The following is an 18072-nucleotide window of genomic DNA, read 5'->3' on the forward strand; positions in this document are numbered from 1 at the left end:
GTTCACTATAATGTTGAATTCCAGGCTCCTCTTAAGCATTCTACTGATAGTTATGTTCAGTGAATCTCTCAAAATATTTAGAGTTGAAGAAGTAAAAGGTTGTGCAGTGTCTCAAATTGTAAAGTCGCACCTTCACCAGTAAGGTAGTCATTTGAATTTTCAACAATGTCAAAATATAAGTGAACGCAACAGAAATTACTGTTGGATATATCAACAAATAAAGGTGTAGTGTCTATTTGATGGCATTTTTGGTTTGACAACTGCTTTACAATAGTGGATAGAGAAATATCATGCAAAGGTGTTAAACACATCTTCTGATATGATGAATAATAGCTTATAGTCTGCATTCGTTGGCTTAATTTGTCTTTGAAATTGTTCAAGCTATTGCTATATAGAAGTATTAAATGATTGAAACTAAGCAACAGAGGTACAGTGGTTAGCTCCTAGACAGAACCAGATTCCAGGCCACCCATTGTTTCCAATCAGCTTCACCTGTGATTTATAATTATTTTTAAAGAAATATTTTGAACATATTACCAGGTCAATTAATAGCTAGAAAAATAAACTAGAGCTTGGTGCTAACTTAACATTTAAAGGGAGTTTAACATTTTAAACAATTAAGTGTTCATATGCTGAGAGATATTGTACCTCATTGACTATTCTTTTTATTTCAGTGACTGGAGATGTTAGCACCATTTCCTGGTATTTGCCGAATGGTGAAAAAATCGATCCAAATCAACAACGTATTGCTGTTGCAACAGTGAATGAAATATCTTCTAGCCTGACTCTCTACAGTGCCAACATCGATGATGCGGGCATTTACAAATGTGTGGCAACATCAAAGGATGGGAATGATTCCGAGGCTACTGTGAATGTTAAGATCTACCGTAAGACGTTCAGCAATTATTTCTGTATTTATTTTGGATGAGAGTACCTTTTTTAAATACCTTGTAACCTTTATAGTAGCCCCATCATGACACCCTAATCTCCTTCCTCGCACTCCGAAGGCAATCTCAAGGGTACCAATCCAATTAACCTGGATGTTGTTGTGCGAAAGCTTGGGCCTCTTACCTGATGCTGCCCCCTCTCATATGCCATCACCATTATGACAAGACCCAAGGCCCAGGCCTCCACGAGCCTCATCAGTTATGAATGGGGAATAACACTGTTGAGGTGTGCGCTCCAGAATTTATACTACTTTGACAGCTGCTGTTCACAAAGGCAGGTTTGTTTATCCAAAAGTAACAAGTTAGGAAGCTCTGGTTAAAGTGAAATTCAAGGAGAGAGCAACTCGAGGGCAGCTATGAGAATGTCTGCGTACACTCTTTGGAAAAAGTTATTTGTATGTTTCAACTAATGCAGTGCTGCCATCCTCTTCTGCACTGGTATTTATATTTCTTTTTAACTGTTGTAATGATTTTTAAAAAAATCTCAAATAATAACTTTCAACATATTTAGAAACTGGAAATCAAAAATTTAATCTAACTGGGTAAAAGGAAAGGGGAAGGAAACTAGATCTAGAGAGGAAAAACCGAATGCACACGAACAATGTGAACTTACTCGGTGCTTTGCACCTTTCTCCATTTACAGAAAAATTGGAATTCAGGAATGCCCCTTCACCACAAGAGTTCAAAGTGGGTGATGATGCTGTTGTCATTTGTGATTCTGTCAGTTCACCTCCACCAACCATCACATGGAAGCACAGAGGTAGAGACGTTGTACTGAAGAAAGATGGTGAGCTGAAAATAATCATCATTATTTTGCAAACTATAAAGGTGGTTAAGTAATACTTCTGCAGTTGCATGACTGATTAATTACTGACTGATTAATTGCAAGTGTTCACTTTTAGAAATCTGTCTAGCTTTCTCAAATACCTGCCCTTAAGGTTGCTATTTTCAATTACTTTTCTTTTTATCCCACTTCTTAGACTGGGTTTGCTACTATTCAGAGTTCTTTCTCATTAAGATAGCACTGCCTAACCAGTGAATAATGCCTCTCTCCTTCCTACATTCTCTGCACACGTTACAACTTAATAGGCTCTGATTAGGCCACCCTGTAAAAATATCATCATAAATTGCCAGCGTACTCCTTTGGATTGCCAACTAGCACATGGAGTCTGGAAGAGAAACTGGTGTCGGGCGTTGAATGGGGCTTAGTGCACAAGGAGACTGAGGCAGCTAAATGGACAAAAAGGCAGGGATATATGGGACTAAGCATACTTGCTCTTTTGAAGAGCCAGCAGAGGCAGGATGGGACAAATAGACTCAGCCTGTAATGTAGGTTTCAATTGTTGATAGTTGATTGTTGTGATAGTAGGGGATTTTAATTTTCCACATATAGATTGGGACTCGCATACTGTTAAAGGTTTAGATGGGGTAGAGTTTGTAAAATGTGTTCAGGATAATTTTCTACATCAGTATATAGAGGTGCCAACTAGAAAGGATGCGATATTGGATCTCCTATTGGGAAATGAGTTAGGGCAGGTGATGGATGTGAGTGTGAGGGAACACTTTGGATCCAGTGATCATAATGCCATTAGTTTCAACCTGATCATGGATAAGGATAGATCTGGTCCTCAGGTTGAAGTTCTGAACTGGAAAAAGGCCAAATTTGATGAAATGAGAAGGGATCTGGGAAGTGTGGATTGGCACAGGCTGTTCTCTGGTAAGGATGTAAATGGAAAGTGGGAGGCCTTCAAAGGAGAAATTTTGAGAGTGCAGGGTTTGTATGTTCCTGTCAGGATTAAAGGCAAAGTAAATCGGAATAAGGAACCTTGGTTCTCGAGGGAGATTGTAACACTGATTAAGAGAAAGAGGGAGTTGTATGAAATGTACAGGCAGCAAGGAACAGATCAGATGCTCGAGGAGTATAAAAAGTGCAAGAAGCTACTTAAGAGGGAAGTCAGGAGGGCTAAAAGAAGACATGAGGTTGCTTTGGCAGACAGAATGAAGGAAAATCCAAAGAGCTTCTATAGGTATGTTAGGAGCAAAAGGATCGTGAGGGATAAAATTGGTCCTCTTGAAGACCAGAGTGGTAGACTGTGTATGGAACCAAAAGAGATGGGGGAGATACTAAATGGTTTTTTTGCATCCATATTTACTGAGGAAACGGGCATGGAGTCTACGGAAATAGGGCAAACAGGTAGGGAGGTCATGGAACCTTTACAGATTAAAGGGAAGGAGGTGCTCGCTGTCTTGAGGCAAATCAGAGTGGATAAATCCCCAGGACCGGACAGGGTATTCCCACGGACCTTGAGGGAAGCTAGTGTTGAACTTGCAGGGGCCCTGGCAGACATATTTAAAATGTCAGTATTCACGGGGGAGGTGCCGGATGATTGGAGGGTGGCTCATGTTGTTCCGTTGTTTAACAAAGGTTCCAAAATAAATCCGGGAAATTATAGGCCGGTAAGTTTGACGTCGGTGGTGGGCAAGTTATTGGAAGGTGTGATAAGGGATAGGATCTACAAATATTTGGATAGACAGGGACTTATTAGGGAGAGTCAACATGGCTTTGTGCGTGGTAGGTCAGGTTTGACCAATCTATTAGAGTTTTTCGAGGAGGTTACCAGGAAAGTGGATGAAGGGAAGGCGGTGGATGTTGTCTACCTGGATTTCAGCAAGGCCTTTGACAAGGTCCCTCATGGGAGGTTAGTTAGGAAGGTTCAGTCGCTAGGGATACATGGGGAGGTAGTAAATTGGATTAGACACTGGCTCAATGGAAGAAGCCAGAGAGTGGTTGTGGAGGATTGCTTCTCTGAGTGGAGGCCTGTGACTAGTGGTGTGCCGCAGGGATCGGTGTTGGGTCCATTGTTGTTTGTCATCTATATCAATGATCTGGATGATAATGTGGTAAATTGGATCAGCAAGTTTGCTGATGATACAAAGATTGGAGGTGTAGTGGACAGTGAGGAAGGTTTTCAAAGCTTGCAGAGGGATTTGGACCAAGTAGAAAAATGGGCTGGAAAATGGCAAATGGAATTTAACGCAGACAAGTGTGAGATATTGCACATTGGAAGGACAAACCAAAGTAGACCGTACAGGGTAAATGGTAGGACTCTGAAGAGTGCAGTTGAACAGAGGGATCTGGGAATACAGGTACAGAATTCCCTAAAAGTGACGTCACAGGAGGATAGGGTCATAAAGAGTGCCTTTGGTACATTATAAATCGGAGTATCGAGTATAAAAGTTGGAGTGTTATGGTAAGGTTATATAAGGCATTGGTGAGGCCGAATTTGGAGTATTGTGTACAGTTTTGGTCACCTAGTTACAGGAAGGATGTAAATACGGTTGAAAGAGTGCAGAGAAGGTTCACAAGGATGTTGCCGGGACTTGAGAAGCTGAGTTACAGAGAGAGATTGAATAGGTTGGGACTTTATTCCCTGGAGCGTAGAAGAATGAGGGGAGATTTGATAGAGGTGTATAAGATTTTGATGGGTATAGATAGAGTGAATGCAAGCAGGCTTTTTCCACTGAGGCTAGGGGAGAAAAAAACCAGAGGGCATGTGTTAAGGGTGAAAGGAGAAAAGTTTAAAGGGAATATTAGGGGGGGCTTCTTCACGCAGAGAGTGGTGGGAGTGTGGAATGAGCTGCCGGATAAAGTGGTAAATGGGGGTCACTTTTAACATTTAAGAAAAACTTGGACGGGTTCATGGATGAGAGGGGTGTGGAGGGATATGGTCCAAGTGCAGGTCAGTGGGACTAGGCAAAAAATGGTTCGGCACAGACAAGAAGGGCCAAAAGGCCTGTTTCTGAGCTGTAATTTTCTATGGTTCTAATTACTCTGGATACAGAAGGGAATTCCTGGTTACATAGGCAGAGCAGAATTTAAGCGAGGCATGTCATGGTCATAAACAGAGGACCGGGTGGAAAGTCTGTGAAGAATAGGATAAGTATGGTTCTTGTTGGCACCACTTCAGTGGTGTCAAAAAGTGGGCCACCTCTCTGTGTGGCAAACCATTATGTGGGCGATCTATCCGATTTCAATTAATAAGGAATTCAACTTTTGTAACTTGGTGAAAGCATTGGAATGTTTAATGTGGAAATTGTGACAGCTGTAACCATGCAGAGTTCATTCCGAAGCTTGAAGGCTGACTGCCAAAGCGAAATATAAACCTCTGTTGGGGAGTGTTGTGTATTAATGACAAATTAATTGGCCCTGGAAACTACAGTGCTAAATAGATATGATTCATTTCTGAGTCATACGAAGTAAGGGCACAAAGGAAACTGGAACTCACATCTAATTAAGTCAAATTATTGATTTCTGCTTGAAATTGTTTACATCTGTGGATCCCTTTTTTCTTTGGCCTTTCACTGCAGGAAACAATCCAGAGTGGGGTAATTTTGATTATTACGGAAGATTAAGTTTTCTAAATTTTCCTTCATTTCAGCCTGGGATATCAAAGCAAACAAGAGGCATCTGACAGGACAAGAGTCTCATGTTCTCTAGTTTTCCTGCTTTCATGTGTTGCCTTGCAAGTTGGGGGCTCTGTAAAGCTTAATGTCAATTTTTTTCATCAAGTGTTTCATCGTGAACCTGTACTTAATAGTTACAAAGCAGAATTTTAAAATGTTTATTGTTTATGAATATATTCGTATTGGTTTACAGGAACTGACTAAGCAATGAAAGAAAAGGAAAGGAAATCCAATGTGCAAACAAGACATACCGTATCCCAGCACCTGGACCTATCTGGCTGCTGAAGTGAAGGTGATGTTGCTGAAGAGTGAGTGACCTGGTGACCCACTTCATAGCAACATCCCCGCAATGTTGGCTTTGCAGCTCGTCTGCAAAGATCCAGAGATAGGCTGGAAGTTGCAGTTGACAGGTCCCTGTCACTGGCTTCGCATTAGCGGCAGGACACCATACAGCAGATGGCGCGGCTCTGCATCTGCTTATTTGCTGACCCACATCCTGTCAAGGCAGCTCCCCATGGTTACAGCCAAATTGGCTGGGCTTTACTGGCTCCTGAATCACCCTGGCACTCATTTTACATGCAGTAACATTGAAGAAATAACAAATTGGAATTGGGCTGCTCTATAGCAGCATTTAGCAAATGGTTAGTCAGACCTTCAGATACTGGTACTTTAAGCACTGTCACCACAAACCTATGGAGCTTAGTACCTCCCATTCCTCTGTGATTGTGAGTATGTGTACCTCTGTCCATTGATGTTGATGTCAGGGTACAGTACGCCAGCATTAAGCACTTACTCTGGCATCCTTCTCTCTTTCTTTCAAAAAGATCACAACAGGGGATTGATTACATTGATGGCATTAATGCCAGTGAGGGGGTGGGGGGAAAATTTTATAACCTGATATATCGACAGTTCAGCAACAAACAATGGTGAGATGCCATGATAAATGGACATGAAAGAAACTCAGGAAATTGGGTATTGGTTTAAGTGGTGTATCTCATTTAATTAAGCGTAATAATGACATTGCACCCATTTCCAATCAGTGCTCAATCTTTTGAACCCAGTGGATACAGACCCAGCCTGTCCAGCCTTTCCTTGTCAGATAAATCCCACCCATCCTGATCATTTCCTTTCCATAAACACATGAGGAATAATAGAAACAAGTATCAGTGTCATGAGGTAAATTGAACAAAAAGGATTGCATTCAGTGTGATTTATTGATGTATGTTGTGCCAATATAATTACATTTCACACAATAGAGATGATTAACAGTTTCTAGTTTGAGGCAGTCAATCACCATGATAACATGGATACACGAGCGTTTGGAACAGGAGCGGCTCCTCGGGCCTGCTCTGCCATTCGATAAAATCTTGGCTGACCTGATTGTGGGCTCAACTCCAACTTAATGTTCCATCACCCTTGATTGATTCTCTTGTCAATCAAGTTAACACCAAGTCAGACAACTGGAGAACTGGAGTTGGTTGGGTTTACTTTTCTGATGCTCACCCGATGGTACAGAATTCATTATTTGCCCTATTGCACACACTCAAATGCTTCAAGCGTAATTTCAGTTTGTGGGGTGAGCAAATCTCAGAAGCCGATTATTTTTGCACTGTGAACAATGACTAAAAAGCATTGGCTAAAAAGCTCAAACGGTAACACTAATAGCTTGATTATAGAAAGCATCTTCGATGTTAGCAGGAGGTGCAACTGCTATCCTGATATTGTTCAAAGTCTACCTTTACACAAAGCCTTGACAGCTGAACATCCTGGTGGTCTCCCCACAGAAATCTCCTTTCTTGGTCATTTTCAAACTGTCTGGGCTGCAACCCTGGTGGTGGTGGTTGCAGAAAAGCAATCTGATGCACATAATCTGTTACAAAACCATAGCAGTATCTAGCAATGGAAATCATATATCTTTGTAAGATCGCAAGGAAATTGGCCTTAAGATAGTTGGATTGTTCGGATTAGCCCTGGAACCCTTGCACATGACCATGTAGAATCCCCACAACGCAGAAGGAACCATTCAGCCCACCGAGTCTGCACCGACTCTCCAAAAGACCATGTTACACAGTTCCACCCCCACCCCTGCCCTATCCCTGTAGTCATGATGTGGAGATGCCGGCGTTGGACTGGGGTGAACACAGTAAGAGTTTTAACAACACCAGGTTAAAGTCCAACAGGTTTATTTGGTATTTGCTACCAAATAAACCTGTTGGACTTTAACCTGGTGTTGTTAAAACTCTTACTATCCCTGTAACCCCGTGCAGTAACCATGGCTAATCCACCTGACGTGCACATCTTTGCACACTAAGGGGCGAATTAACGTGGCCAATCCACCTAACATGCACATTTTTGTAGGGTCAGGTGGGATGAGTATAGCTGAAGCCCAATAAGGAAGGACTCACCCTGTTTCTGTTTTGCTGAATGTAATTCTACTAGTGCAATATTATCTGAACAAAATTATGCTGTTGACACTGCGTTTAATAGTGAGTAACAGATGTGCTCAATCGTATTACAGTTCCTCCTCGAATGCAAGATTCATATAAGCATATTTCAGCACAAATTTAAGATGTGTGGCCACCAGGAAATAAGTTCTGTCTCAGGGACTGATCAATTCCGATATTTGCTCTTATGGTCAGAGATCATATCCGTGAGGTTGAATGATCTGCTCTCTTTCTAAGCATCCATTTTCTTCAATTCCCCTGCTCACAGGAATAGTTCTGAATTTATACGCTGACAGGATTACGTTTACACTATTAACTGCTTTTTGGCTGTAAAACCAGGAGAACAGACAAAATCTCATTGGGAATCTTCACTCGTGCTTGAAGAATAAAATATTCATTCGAGCCCAGAAACTTTCCAGATGACAGTAAGATGCCATTTCTTAGGGTGTCCCTTTCCTAGTAATATATACGTTGACTTATCACCACTAAGAATCAAATAACAGAATTTAAAACATATAATTGAAGAAATTAGCCATTGGCGTTCTATTAATTCTGGATGTCTTGTTGAAGTTGTTCAAGACATTGGTAAGGCCACACTTGGAATACTGTGTACAGTTCTGGTAACCCTATTATAAAAAGGATATAATTAAAGTAGAACGAATGCAGAAAAGATTTACTTGGATGCCATCAGGACTCGATGGTTTGAGTTATAAGGAGAGGCTGGATAGACTAGGACTTTTTACCCTAGAGCATAGGAGGCTTGGGGGTGATCTTATAGAGGTCTGTAAAGGTGGAGAAAGGTAGATAGTCAACATCTTTTCCCAAAGGTAGGGGAGTCTAAAACTAGAGGGCATGGGTTTAAGGTGAGAGAGGAAAGAGACTAAAGGGTCCAGAGGGGCAATTTTTCCACACAGAGGGTGGTGAGTGTCTGGAACCAGCTGCCAGAGGTGGTAGTCGAGGCGGGTACAATTTTGTCTTTTAAAAAGCATTTGGACAGTTACATGGGTAGGATGGGTGTAGAGGGATATGGGCCAAATGCAGGCAATTGAGACTAGCTTAGGGTTTTAAAAGTAAGGGCAGCATGGACAAGTTGGGCCAAAGGGCCTGTTTCTATACTGTAAACCTCTATGACTCTCATGACTCAAATTATGTCTTGTGTATTGTCATGGAGATTGCGCAGTGTCTTCAGCATCTGTTCAATATTCATTGTGAAATCTAATTTTTTTTTCTTTAGTTCTATCTCTTCTATCTCTCATGACCCTTTGATACTTGGGTGGTTTGGGATCACTTTTTTATTTTCTGTATTACACAAGATATATGGAAATTGTGCCCAGTTAAGTCATTTGTTGATTCCTTATTGAGAGTCATAGAGTCATAGAGGTTTACAGCATGGAAACAGGCCCAACTTGTCCATGCTGCCCTTTTTTTTAAACCCCTAAGCTAATCCCAATTGCTCGCATTTGGCCCATATCCCTCTATACCCATCTTACCCATGTAACTATCTAAATGCTTTTTAAAAGACAACATTGTACCCGCCTCTACTACTACCTCTGGCAGCTTGTTCCAGACACTCACCACCCTCTGTGTGAAAAAATCTGCCCCTCTGGACACTTGCGTATCTCTCCCCTCTCACCTTAAGCCTATGCCCTCTAGTTTTAGACTCCCCTACCTTTGGGAAAAGATATTGACAATGTAGCTGATCTGTGCCCCTCACTATTTTATAGACCTCCATAAGATCACCTCTCAACCTCCTACGCTCCAGAAAAAAAAATCCCAGTCTATCCAGCCTCTCCTTATAACCCAAACCATCAACTTAGTTCAGCACAAGTTAAGCCCCCATCAGTTGAGCCTTTGTGAATGAGCTTAATTTCCTTACATGTCGTCAGCGTTAATTTTATTTGCAGACCTTCTTTAACAGGAACTGTATTCGCTATTCCGTTTTAGCACAGGCATCGTTGCAACCCATCCAAAGGTCTGATTTAAAGTTAATTAATAATTTGAGCAAGAAATTGTTATCTCATCATTTTATCCTCTGAGAATTCCATGCTGGTGCATTGTTTCCCTGATGTGAATGTTTACAGAGCTCTACGTAATTATGTCTCTTGAACAGAACAAATTGGGAAGTCTTGACAACTGTTCATTTTCTATGATGCAAAGACCCAAGACAAACTAGTATTTATGTAGTAAATAGCTGAAGGGCTTAGTACAGCTTAGCCTGCCATCATCTTACAAGGAAGAAGCCCAGTGAGAAGATTGAAATCATTTGTTATCCTTCCCACATCCTCTTCCTGGGCATTCTTCATTAAGTATCCAATTGATATCTCTCACAAGGGAGTGGCTGTCACATTCACCATACATCACTGTCCATGGTTTGTGCCAATGGCTGAGAATTACTTCAAACTTTTTCCCCCTCCATTGTCGTAATTTCATAGAAGGTGTAGCAAAATCATATGCACGTTATGATATCACTTCTAAGTATTTTCTCCAGAACCTGTCAAGCTTAAGCGATACTCCTGTGATATGTGAAATATGCATATCATTTGAAGAATCAATAAGAACAATTCAATATTAGTTCCAGGTCTTTGTTTGTGAAGTGGTTTGTAGTGTCATTCAATCAACATTGCTTGATTGTAGATTAAAGATTATAGCACTGATTTGACGCCAGCACTGCCATTTTGAAAGTTAACACTTCAACTAATATCCTCCCCTTGCATAGCTGAACACATGTGCAGCAGCAGTAAAGATCCACTATCAGCACTATTTTAAAGCATAATCAACTACTTTTATGTTTGTTGCTAATTGATTCCTATTGGATTTTGCTGTGATTATCGAAGTGTTTGCTGCTTTTAAGAGTTGTTTGTTCTGAAAGACCTTGTCCTGACATCGAGGTCTCTCACAGACCACTTGTGTCTTGACATCAAGGTCTCTCACAGACCACTTGTGCCCAGACATCGGTGCAATTATTAGCATCCTACTTGGTGTACAGAATGGTAGAGAATAAGCAGAGGTGATACAGAGCAGGGCAAGTTGGTAGAAGAGGGTAGAGGAGAGGGTGGGTGAGATCTCAGTGAGATCTCATTTTCCGATTCTTCCTGCTGGTGATGTAACAAAGTTCCCACCCAGGAAGGTCAGGAACCTCATTTCCATACATTTCAATATAAGTAGTGGGCATCCCTGCCGTATTGTCTCCTTAGGAATTCGCAACTGTTGTTTAGCAATGGGGACCAGGCAAAGGAATCGGCCAGGGCTGCACAAGTAAGTATAGACCCCAGGGGGAGAGGGACATGCTCAGGCAGTACCCACCCAGCTCTTGCTCTCGCACTCACTACCTCCCCAACCCACCGCCCCAGCTCCACCACACCCCAGCTTGTGCCCGTGCTCCCCTCGGCAGCTTGTTACAATCCTTGGCCAGACCCTCAAGTTGTTGTTGAGATCTTGTTAGGGCCAATGACATTTTGTTTAAAGTAGACAAAGTTTGAAATTTAAGACACTTCCTAAGTGAATGAAGCCACAAGACTCCATGGGTTTGGAGCAAACAAAAATACAAGTTCAGAAAGATAAAACAGTTTACAGTATCTAGCTTAACAGCATTCTAGGTAAATATGAGGTATATGTGAATTAACAATAAATGCTAAATGTGATCAAAACTCATTCCATAGATTCCTTAACAACTCACCCAGATGTCAATAACACTCTGAGGCAATCAATCTCACTGAAACTTACTAGGGTTTCCAATCTTCACCTGTGAAGATCTTGAATTGGAACTTCCTCCAAAGGTCACTTTATATCAGGAAGCTTCAAAATCAGTCAGCTCGCAGAGTTTCAATCTCACCCTTTTTGAGATTCTGTTTCCCTGGATACATGAGCAAGCACCAGTTTCAGCTCTTAGACCAGACCAAGCAGAACACTACTGCCCAAATGGGTACCTTTGCCCCAACAGCCTGTAGCATAGCGTCACCAACCTTCGGCTGCCGAGTTGGATCTTCAGGGCTTCTTCTTAGCCCTTTCTGATTACCAGGTTTTTCCCCAAATCTGCTTCCTGCAGCTCTTTTTCCAATTGGAGCCTGTTTTCCTGCTCTTCTTTTCCTTGACTTAACTGGGACTTGTTTCTGCCCCGTCTTTATCCACTACCTGGGACTTTCTTTTGTGACCGATCTCTCTCTCGCCTCCCTTGTCCCTCTCTCCAGGACACTTTTCTTTTCTGATTCAAACTGACCGTCTCAAACTGACTTTTCAGTGACCCTTGAACTGATTTGGTGACCTATCAAAACATTGCAAGATGGTCCTGTCTTTTTTCCTGGGCAGGAATGATTATAACAGGCATTGGAACATCCTGCACTTTGAATGTTACAATCTTCACAGACTGCAAGCTTACAGAGACACCAAATGGATTTCATAGCAACTTCCAAGGCCTCATCAGAAAATTTTGGCGTTTGCTTTCAGCCCATATTGTGCCAGAGTTCAGTGTTTCTATTCAGTAACCAACTCCAGTTCTTGCCCCAGAATGAATCTTTCTTTAAGAAATTCAGACTGGCTTTAACTTTGCACTCCATGCTCAGGTGTGTGGCCACTGGATTGCACGCTTAATGCTGGCTGCATGCTACCATTGTTTAAATGGTCAAGCAGCATGTGGTTTGGATACTGTTTGGAACAGGAATCAGCATGTAAGGTGTAAAGGCATCAAAGCACAAAAACGTCCACCAAAAAACAGGAAAAATGCAATCCATCCAATCATCACCTCAACGCTTAGTCTCGATCATCAGCAAAGTGAAGGAAGATGTAATCGACAGTGTAATCTAGTGGCATTTAGTCAGCAATAACTTGCTCACTGATGCCCAGTCTGGAATCTGCCAGGACCACTTTGTTCCTGACCTCATTACAGTATGAGTCCAAATATGGACAAAAGAGCTGAGGTGAGAGTGACTTCCCTTAACTTCAAGGCTGCATTTGATTGAGCATGGCATCAAGGACCCCAAGCAAATCCGAGCGAAAACTCTCCACTTGTTGGAATCATACCTCGTACAAAAGGAGATGGTTGTGATTGTTGGAGATTAATCATCTCAGGCCCTGGAGCTCCTCGGAGTAGTGAACTAGACTGAACCATCTTCAGCATCTTTATCAATGACCTTCCCTTCATCTTAAAATCAGAAGTAGATATGTTCACACAATGTATGACTCTTCAAATACTGAAGCAGTCCATATCCACATGCAGCAAGACCCGGACAACATTCGGTCATGTAAATATTGTGACTACGGGAACAGGTCAGAGGCTGGGAATTTTGCTCAGTTCTTGATTCCTCACCGTTTATAAGGCACATGTCAGGAGTGTGATGAAGTACTCTCCACTTGCCTGGATTAATGTAGCACCAACAACATCCAGGACAAAGCGGCGTGCTAGATTGGCACTCCATCCACCCCCTTGAACATTCACTCCCTCCACCACCGATGCACAGTGGCAGCAGCCTGCACCATCTACAAAATGCACTTCAACAACTCACCATGGCTCTTTTGATAAAGCTTTCCAAACCTGCCAGCTTTACCACCCAGAAGGATAAGGGCAGCAAATGCATGGGAGCGCCACCACCTTCAAGTTCCCCCCCAAACCACACACCATCCTGACTTGGAACTATATTGTGGTTCCTTCACTCTTGCTGGGTCAAAATGCTGGAACTCCGTTCCTGACAACCCTTGGTGCGTACGACACCGTATCACTGCAGCAGTTCAAGAAGATGGCTGACCACATCTTTTTAAAGGTAATTAGGGATGGGCAATGAATGCTCACCCTGCTAATGGTGTCCACATCAGTGGAAAGAATAAATTTTAAAATAGTGCATCATGAACTTCCTGATTGTTTTCAGACACATTTTTGAGCCTGGGAGTCCAAATGCCCAAGCAAAAATGTGCTATTTTTTTCTTTAGAAATCCTCTTCATTAATTGAGATAAGCCATTACCTTGCCAAAAATGAGCAGGCTTTGTTCAGATTTTGACAAAAAGAATTGATATTTGCATAGTAGCTTTCATTTAGAAAATTACTTAACGTGCTTTATTGCGGGTTGAGAGAAGCATTTATTGAACTTGTAGCAAAAGTGTTATTCATTCTCAAACTTGAGAAGTGACAAAGGAATCCTGTAAATGGAAACTAAAATTCAGCACAATGTGGAAAACACTTGTCACTCGATGCAGTACAATAATGGATTTGGGACAAAGCATACAGCTGTCAGAAATGTATGAATAGAAGTGATTGGGACTTTGTGTTATGAAGTAGCAATGCAAATGAAAAGAATACAAAATGCTTACTGAGTTAAGATAGAGGCAGGCTAATTTCAAAGTAATAATTGTATGAGTTATCAAGCAGCAAATGGTGCTGTTTTCTAGGGTAGACGAGATGATCATCTTTGCTTGAGTGCGTTCTAATAGACTTTGTATTCAAGTATTTTTAGCTGTGACTTCCATGAGGATCTCACATGGAGAGACAGTTATGAATTACATTTCTCCTGTCATAATTGTAGCAAAAATTTTAAAAATCACTGAGTATAAAGCAGGATATCCTATGAATTTTTTACCATGAATGTTAATATACGAGAACCATCGACCAGTCAGAATTCATCCTTTGGCTTATCTATTTAAAAAAATACTTGTATAGGAACTCTATTCGCTCTTTGATCCACATGTCTAGGCATCTGGAGATTTTATGGCAATTCTTGGGTAAATCATTTGGAGAAGCAACCTGTATTCTAATAGGAAATACATATATCACAACCAAATCTATGAACAAGAAAGGGGAATAGCAGAATGGATAAATGGATGAAGTTTCTGCTGCCAAAATTAACTAAGTGGACATCTACAAGCAATAGATTTCCTGAGATAATTTAACCTTTTTTTGAGTACAAGGACTGATGGTTTCTTTTTTTTTGCTTCAGTTCGTTTCACTATGTTGCCCAACAACTACCTGCAAATTCGCAACATTAGGAAGACAGATGAAGGTACTTACAGATGTGAAGGAAGAATCGCTGCTCGTGGTGAAATCAAATTCAAGGATATAAAGGTTATTGTTAATGGTAAGTTGTTTAATTCTCATCGCTATGGTCATTAATTCAGTTTGGTAATACATCAATCCCTTTCTTCTTGGGCAATGCTAGTGGCCCCAGCTCTGAGCTCTGGAGAGAGTACAGAGGAGGTTTACCAGGATGTTGCCTGGTATGGAGGGCTTAGTTATGAGGAGAGATTGGGTAAACTGGGGTTGTTCTCCCTGGAAAGACGGAGGATGAGGGGAGACTTAATAGAGGTGTATAAAATTATGAAAGGCATAGATAGGGTGAACGGTGGGAAGCTTTTCCCCAGGTCGGTGGTGACGTTTACAAGGGGTCATAGGTTCAAGGTGAAGGGGGGGAGGTTTAACACAGATATCAGAAGGACATATTTTACACAGAGGGTGGTGGGGGCCTGGAATGCGCTGCCAGGCAAGGTGGTGGAGGCGGACACACTGGGAACGTTTAAGACTTATCTAGATAGCCATATGAACGGAGTGGGAATGGAGGGATACAAAAGAATGGTCTAGTTTGGACCAGGGAGCGGCACGGGCTTGGAGGGCCGAAGGGCCTGTTCCTGTGCTGTATTGTTCTTTGAGCCAGATGCTCTGGGTTCAGGTCCCACTCTGGGACTTGATGGCTGTGGAAGGTGAGTTTGTAACATAGCCAAGCAGGCTGATCACCAGACTGAAAATCCTTCCAGGTCACCTGAAGGCAGGCGATAAGAGCAGGAGAGTTTCCTGGTCGGCCATACTGCAGAAAGCAATGGCAAACCTTTGCCAAGCAGATCATAGACCAATCCAATGGAAGTGCATAGGCATCAATGCCCTCTTGGGGCATGTTACTTGAAGGAGAAACAGCGCCATACACTGAGCTCAGGTCCACCTTCAGCAGGAAGGAATATGCAACTCTCGTGCTGTAATGTAAAGTTATGTGCACCAACTAGTTCCACGGAGAAGGATAAACAAGTGAAAACCAGAGTGACCAATAAAGAGAAAAATGTCATGGCCAAATAATCAACTTATTTTTGAATAATGTTTTAAATAAAACATCGACCCTAGTAATTGCATGCAGTTTTTATTTACTACATCATTTTATCCCAAACTGTCTCATAAAATAATGACGTTTACTTCGTAGTAGCTTACTTTTGTAAAGTTTGAAGTTTATTCATTAGTGTCACAAGTAGGCTTACATTAACACTGCAATGGAGTTACTGTGAAAATCCCCCAGTTGCCACACTCCGGCGCCTATTCGGGTACACTGAGGGAGAATTCAGCACGTCTTTCGAACCATGGGAGGAAACCGGAGCACCCGGAGGAATCCCACGCAGACACGGGGAGATCATGCAGACTCGGTACAGACAGTGACTGAAGCTGGGAATCGATCCCAGGTCCCTGGCGCTGTGAGGCAGCAGTGCTAACCATTGTGCCGCCCATTGCACCCCATAAATAGGAGCAATGAGATGAAGAGTGAGTCAGAGAAATAGAACATTCTCGAAGAGATACAAGGATAAAAATGCTACAGGAAGGTAGAAGACCAATTGTCAGACTTGCACTAAGTGTGTGTGTGTGCATGCATTTTAGTGGATACATGAGTGGGCAGTCAACTGAAGCTCAACAACTGAGAGGCAATGGAGGAGGATGTCTTGGTGGCACATACAGATGAGTGTGAGGGACGACACACCAAAGAAAATCACATTAATGACTTTGGCTCAGTGCCTTGCGTTACCACCTCATCTGGTATTCATGCCTTCTCTTGTGTTACAGTTCCTCCCAGCATACGTGCCCGGGAAATGACGGTGAATGCCACAGCGCATAGTGGCCAGTCTGTCATATTAGCCTGTGATGCAGATGGATTTCCAGAGCCTGAAGTGACTTGGATGAGGTAAGAACTGTATTTTAAAAAATGAACAACAAAAATATTCTAATTTCTTTGGATATTCTGGGGGAATCTTCCCATCCTGCCTGCCACAGGAATGGTAGCGTGGGGGGGGGGGGGGCGGCAGACTGTGGAAAGCTCCATTGACCACGGGTGGGATTTCCCGGTTTTGGGGAGCGTGTAGCCAGAAAATCCCTCTGTCCTCCCAACCAATGATAACTGACTCACTGTGGGGACCCAAGATCTTTTTCCATTGCGCAAGTTCCAAATTATTGCTCCAATTATTTCACTCGACATGTTTTAAAAACAAAAATAAATACTGAAATTTGGAAACCAATAAATATTTTTTCTCTTTAGATGAATGAATGATCTTTCTTGTATCAGGAAATATATGATTAATACCTTAGATCAATTATTGACTAATTCAGGACTGTTATTTTTTAATCTACTGTCTGTATGAAAAAAATTGCAATGCAAATTATACCTATTTGTATGTCTGGTGACCAATTTCCAAGACTTGTTGACCATATTTTCTGCTGTGACTTTGTATTAGTGTACACTGCCCTTGATATTTAACTCAGTGGACCACAGTGAAATGTTGCCCAAAACCTTTTGTTCCCCGATCGCTTTTTTTCATCCCCCGCCCCCCCTCAGACAACGATCTGGCTTCCCTGCTTCTCCCTCCCTGCCCCCCCCCCCCCTCCCCCAGACAAAGATCTGGCTTCCCTCCTCCCCCCGTCCCCCCTTCCCCACCAGAGACATCTGACTGACCCGCTTCCTCCTCCTCCCCCCCCACCAGAGAATGATCTGGGCCGCCTCCCCCCCCCGCCCCAACCATCTGAGTCAGAGAGCCGTTGGAAACGCTTGAACTTAACTCTTCAGTAGCTGGAGCTCCCGACACAGACCTTTGTCGAGCATGTCTGTTTAGCGCCAAATCTGGACGCACGAACGCGATGGTAAAGAGGGAAATGCTGATAAAGTTGGGCAAGCAGTTCATTAATTCAATTTAAATACATGCAAATGCATTTAAATCATCGTTGCGCCTGTTTCGGGTGCGAATCGGATCGTGGCCATTCCGTGGCCTCGGTAAATACACGGGCGTGACGCAATGGTAAAATCGGGCCCTTAGTGTCACTAGTAGGCTTACATTGACGGTGCAATGAAGTTACTGTGAAAATCCCCTAGTCGCCACACTCCGGTGCCTGTTCGGGTACACTGAGGTGCCAATGCATCTAACCAGCATGTCTTTCGGCCTGTGGGAGGAAACCGGAGCACCCGGAGGAACCCACACAGACACGGGGAGAACGTAC

General features: G+C 42.4%; 1 protein-coding gene across 10 annotated transcripts in view; it reads left to right on the top strand.

Moving 5' to 3' along the window:
- The window catches only part of LOC144479872 (neural cell adhesion molecule 1-like), a 525390-nt gene that overhangs the window by 322656 nt on the left and 184662 nt on the right, over positions 1 to 18072 (top strand). For all 10 annotated transcript variants that reach the window (XM_078198898.1, XM_078198900.1, XM_078198895.1 and 7 more), the window contains exons 3-6: positions 675 to 887; positions 1591 to 1734; positions 14777 to 14914; positions 16651 to 16768. In XM_078198898.1, the coding sequence (XP_078055024.1) occupies positions 675 to 887; positions 1591 to 1734; positions 14777 to 14914; positions 16651 to 16768 (613 nt within the window). The remainder of the gene's footprint in view (positions 1 to 674; positions 888 to 1590; positions 1735 to 14776; positions 14915 to 16650; positions 16769 to 18072) is intronic.

The sequence above is a fragment of the Mustelus asterias genome, chromosome 27, assembly GCF_964213995.1.
Source record: "Mustelus asterias chromosome 27, sMusAst1.hap1.1, whole genome shotgun sequence".
NCBI classification, from domain to species: Eukaryota; Metazoa; Chordata; class Chondrichthyes; order Carcharhiniformes; family Triakidae; genus Mustelus; species Mustelus asterias.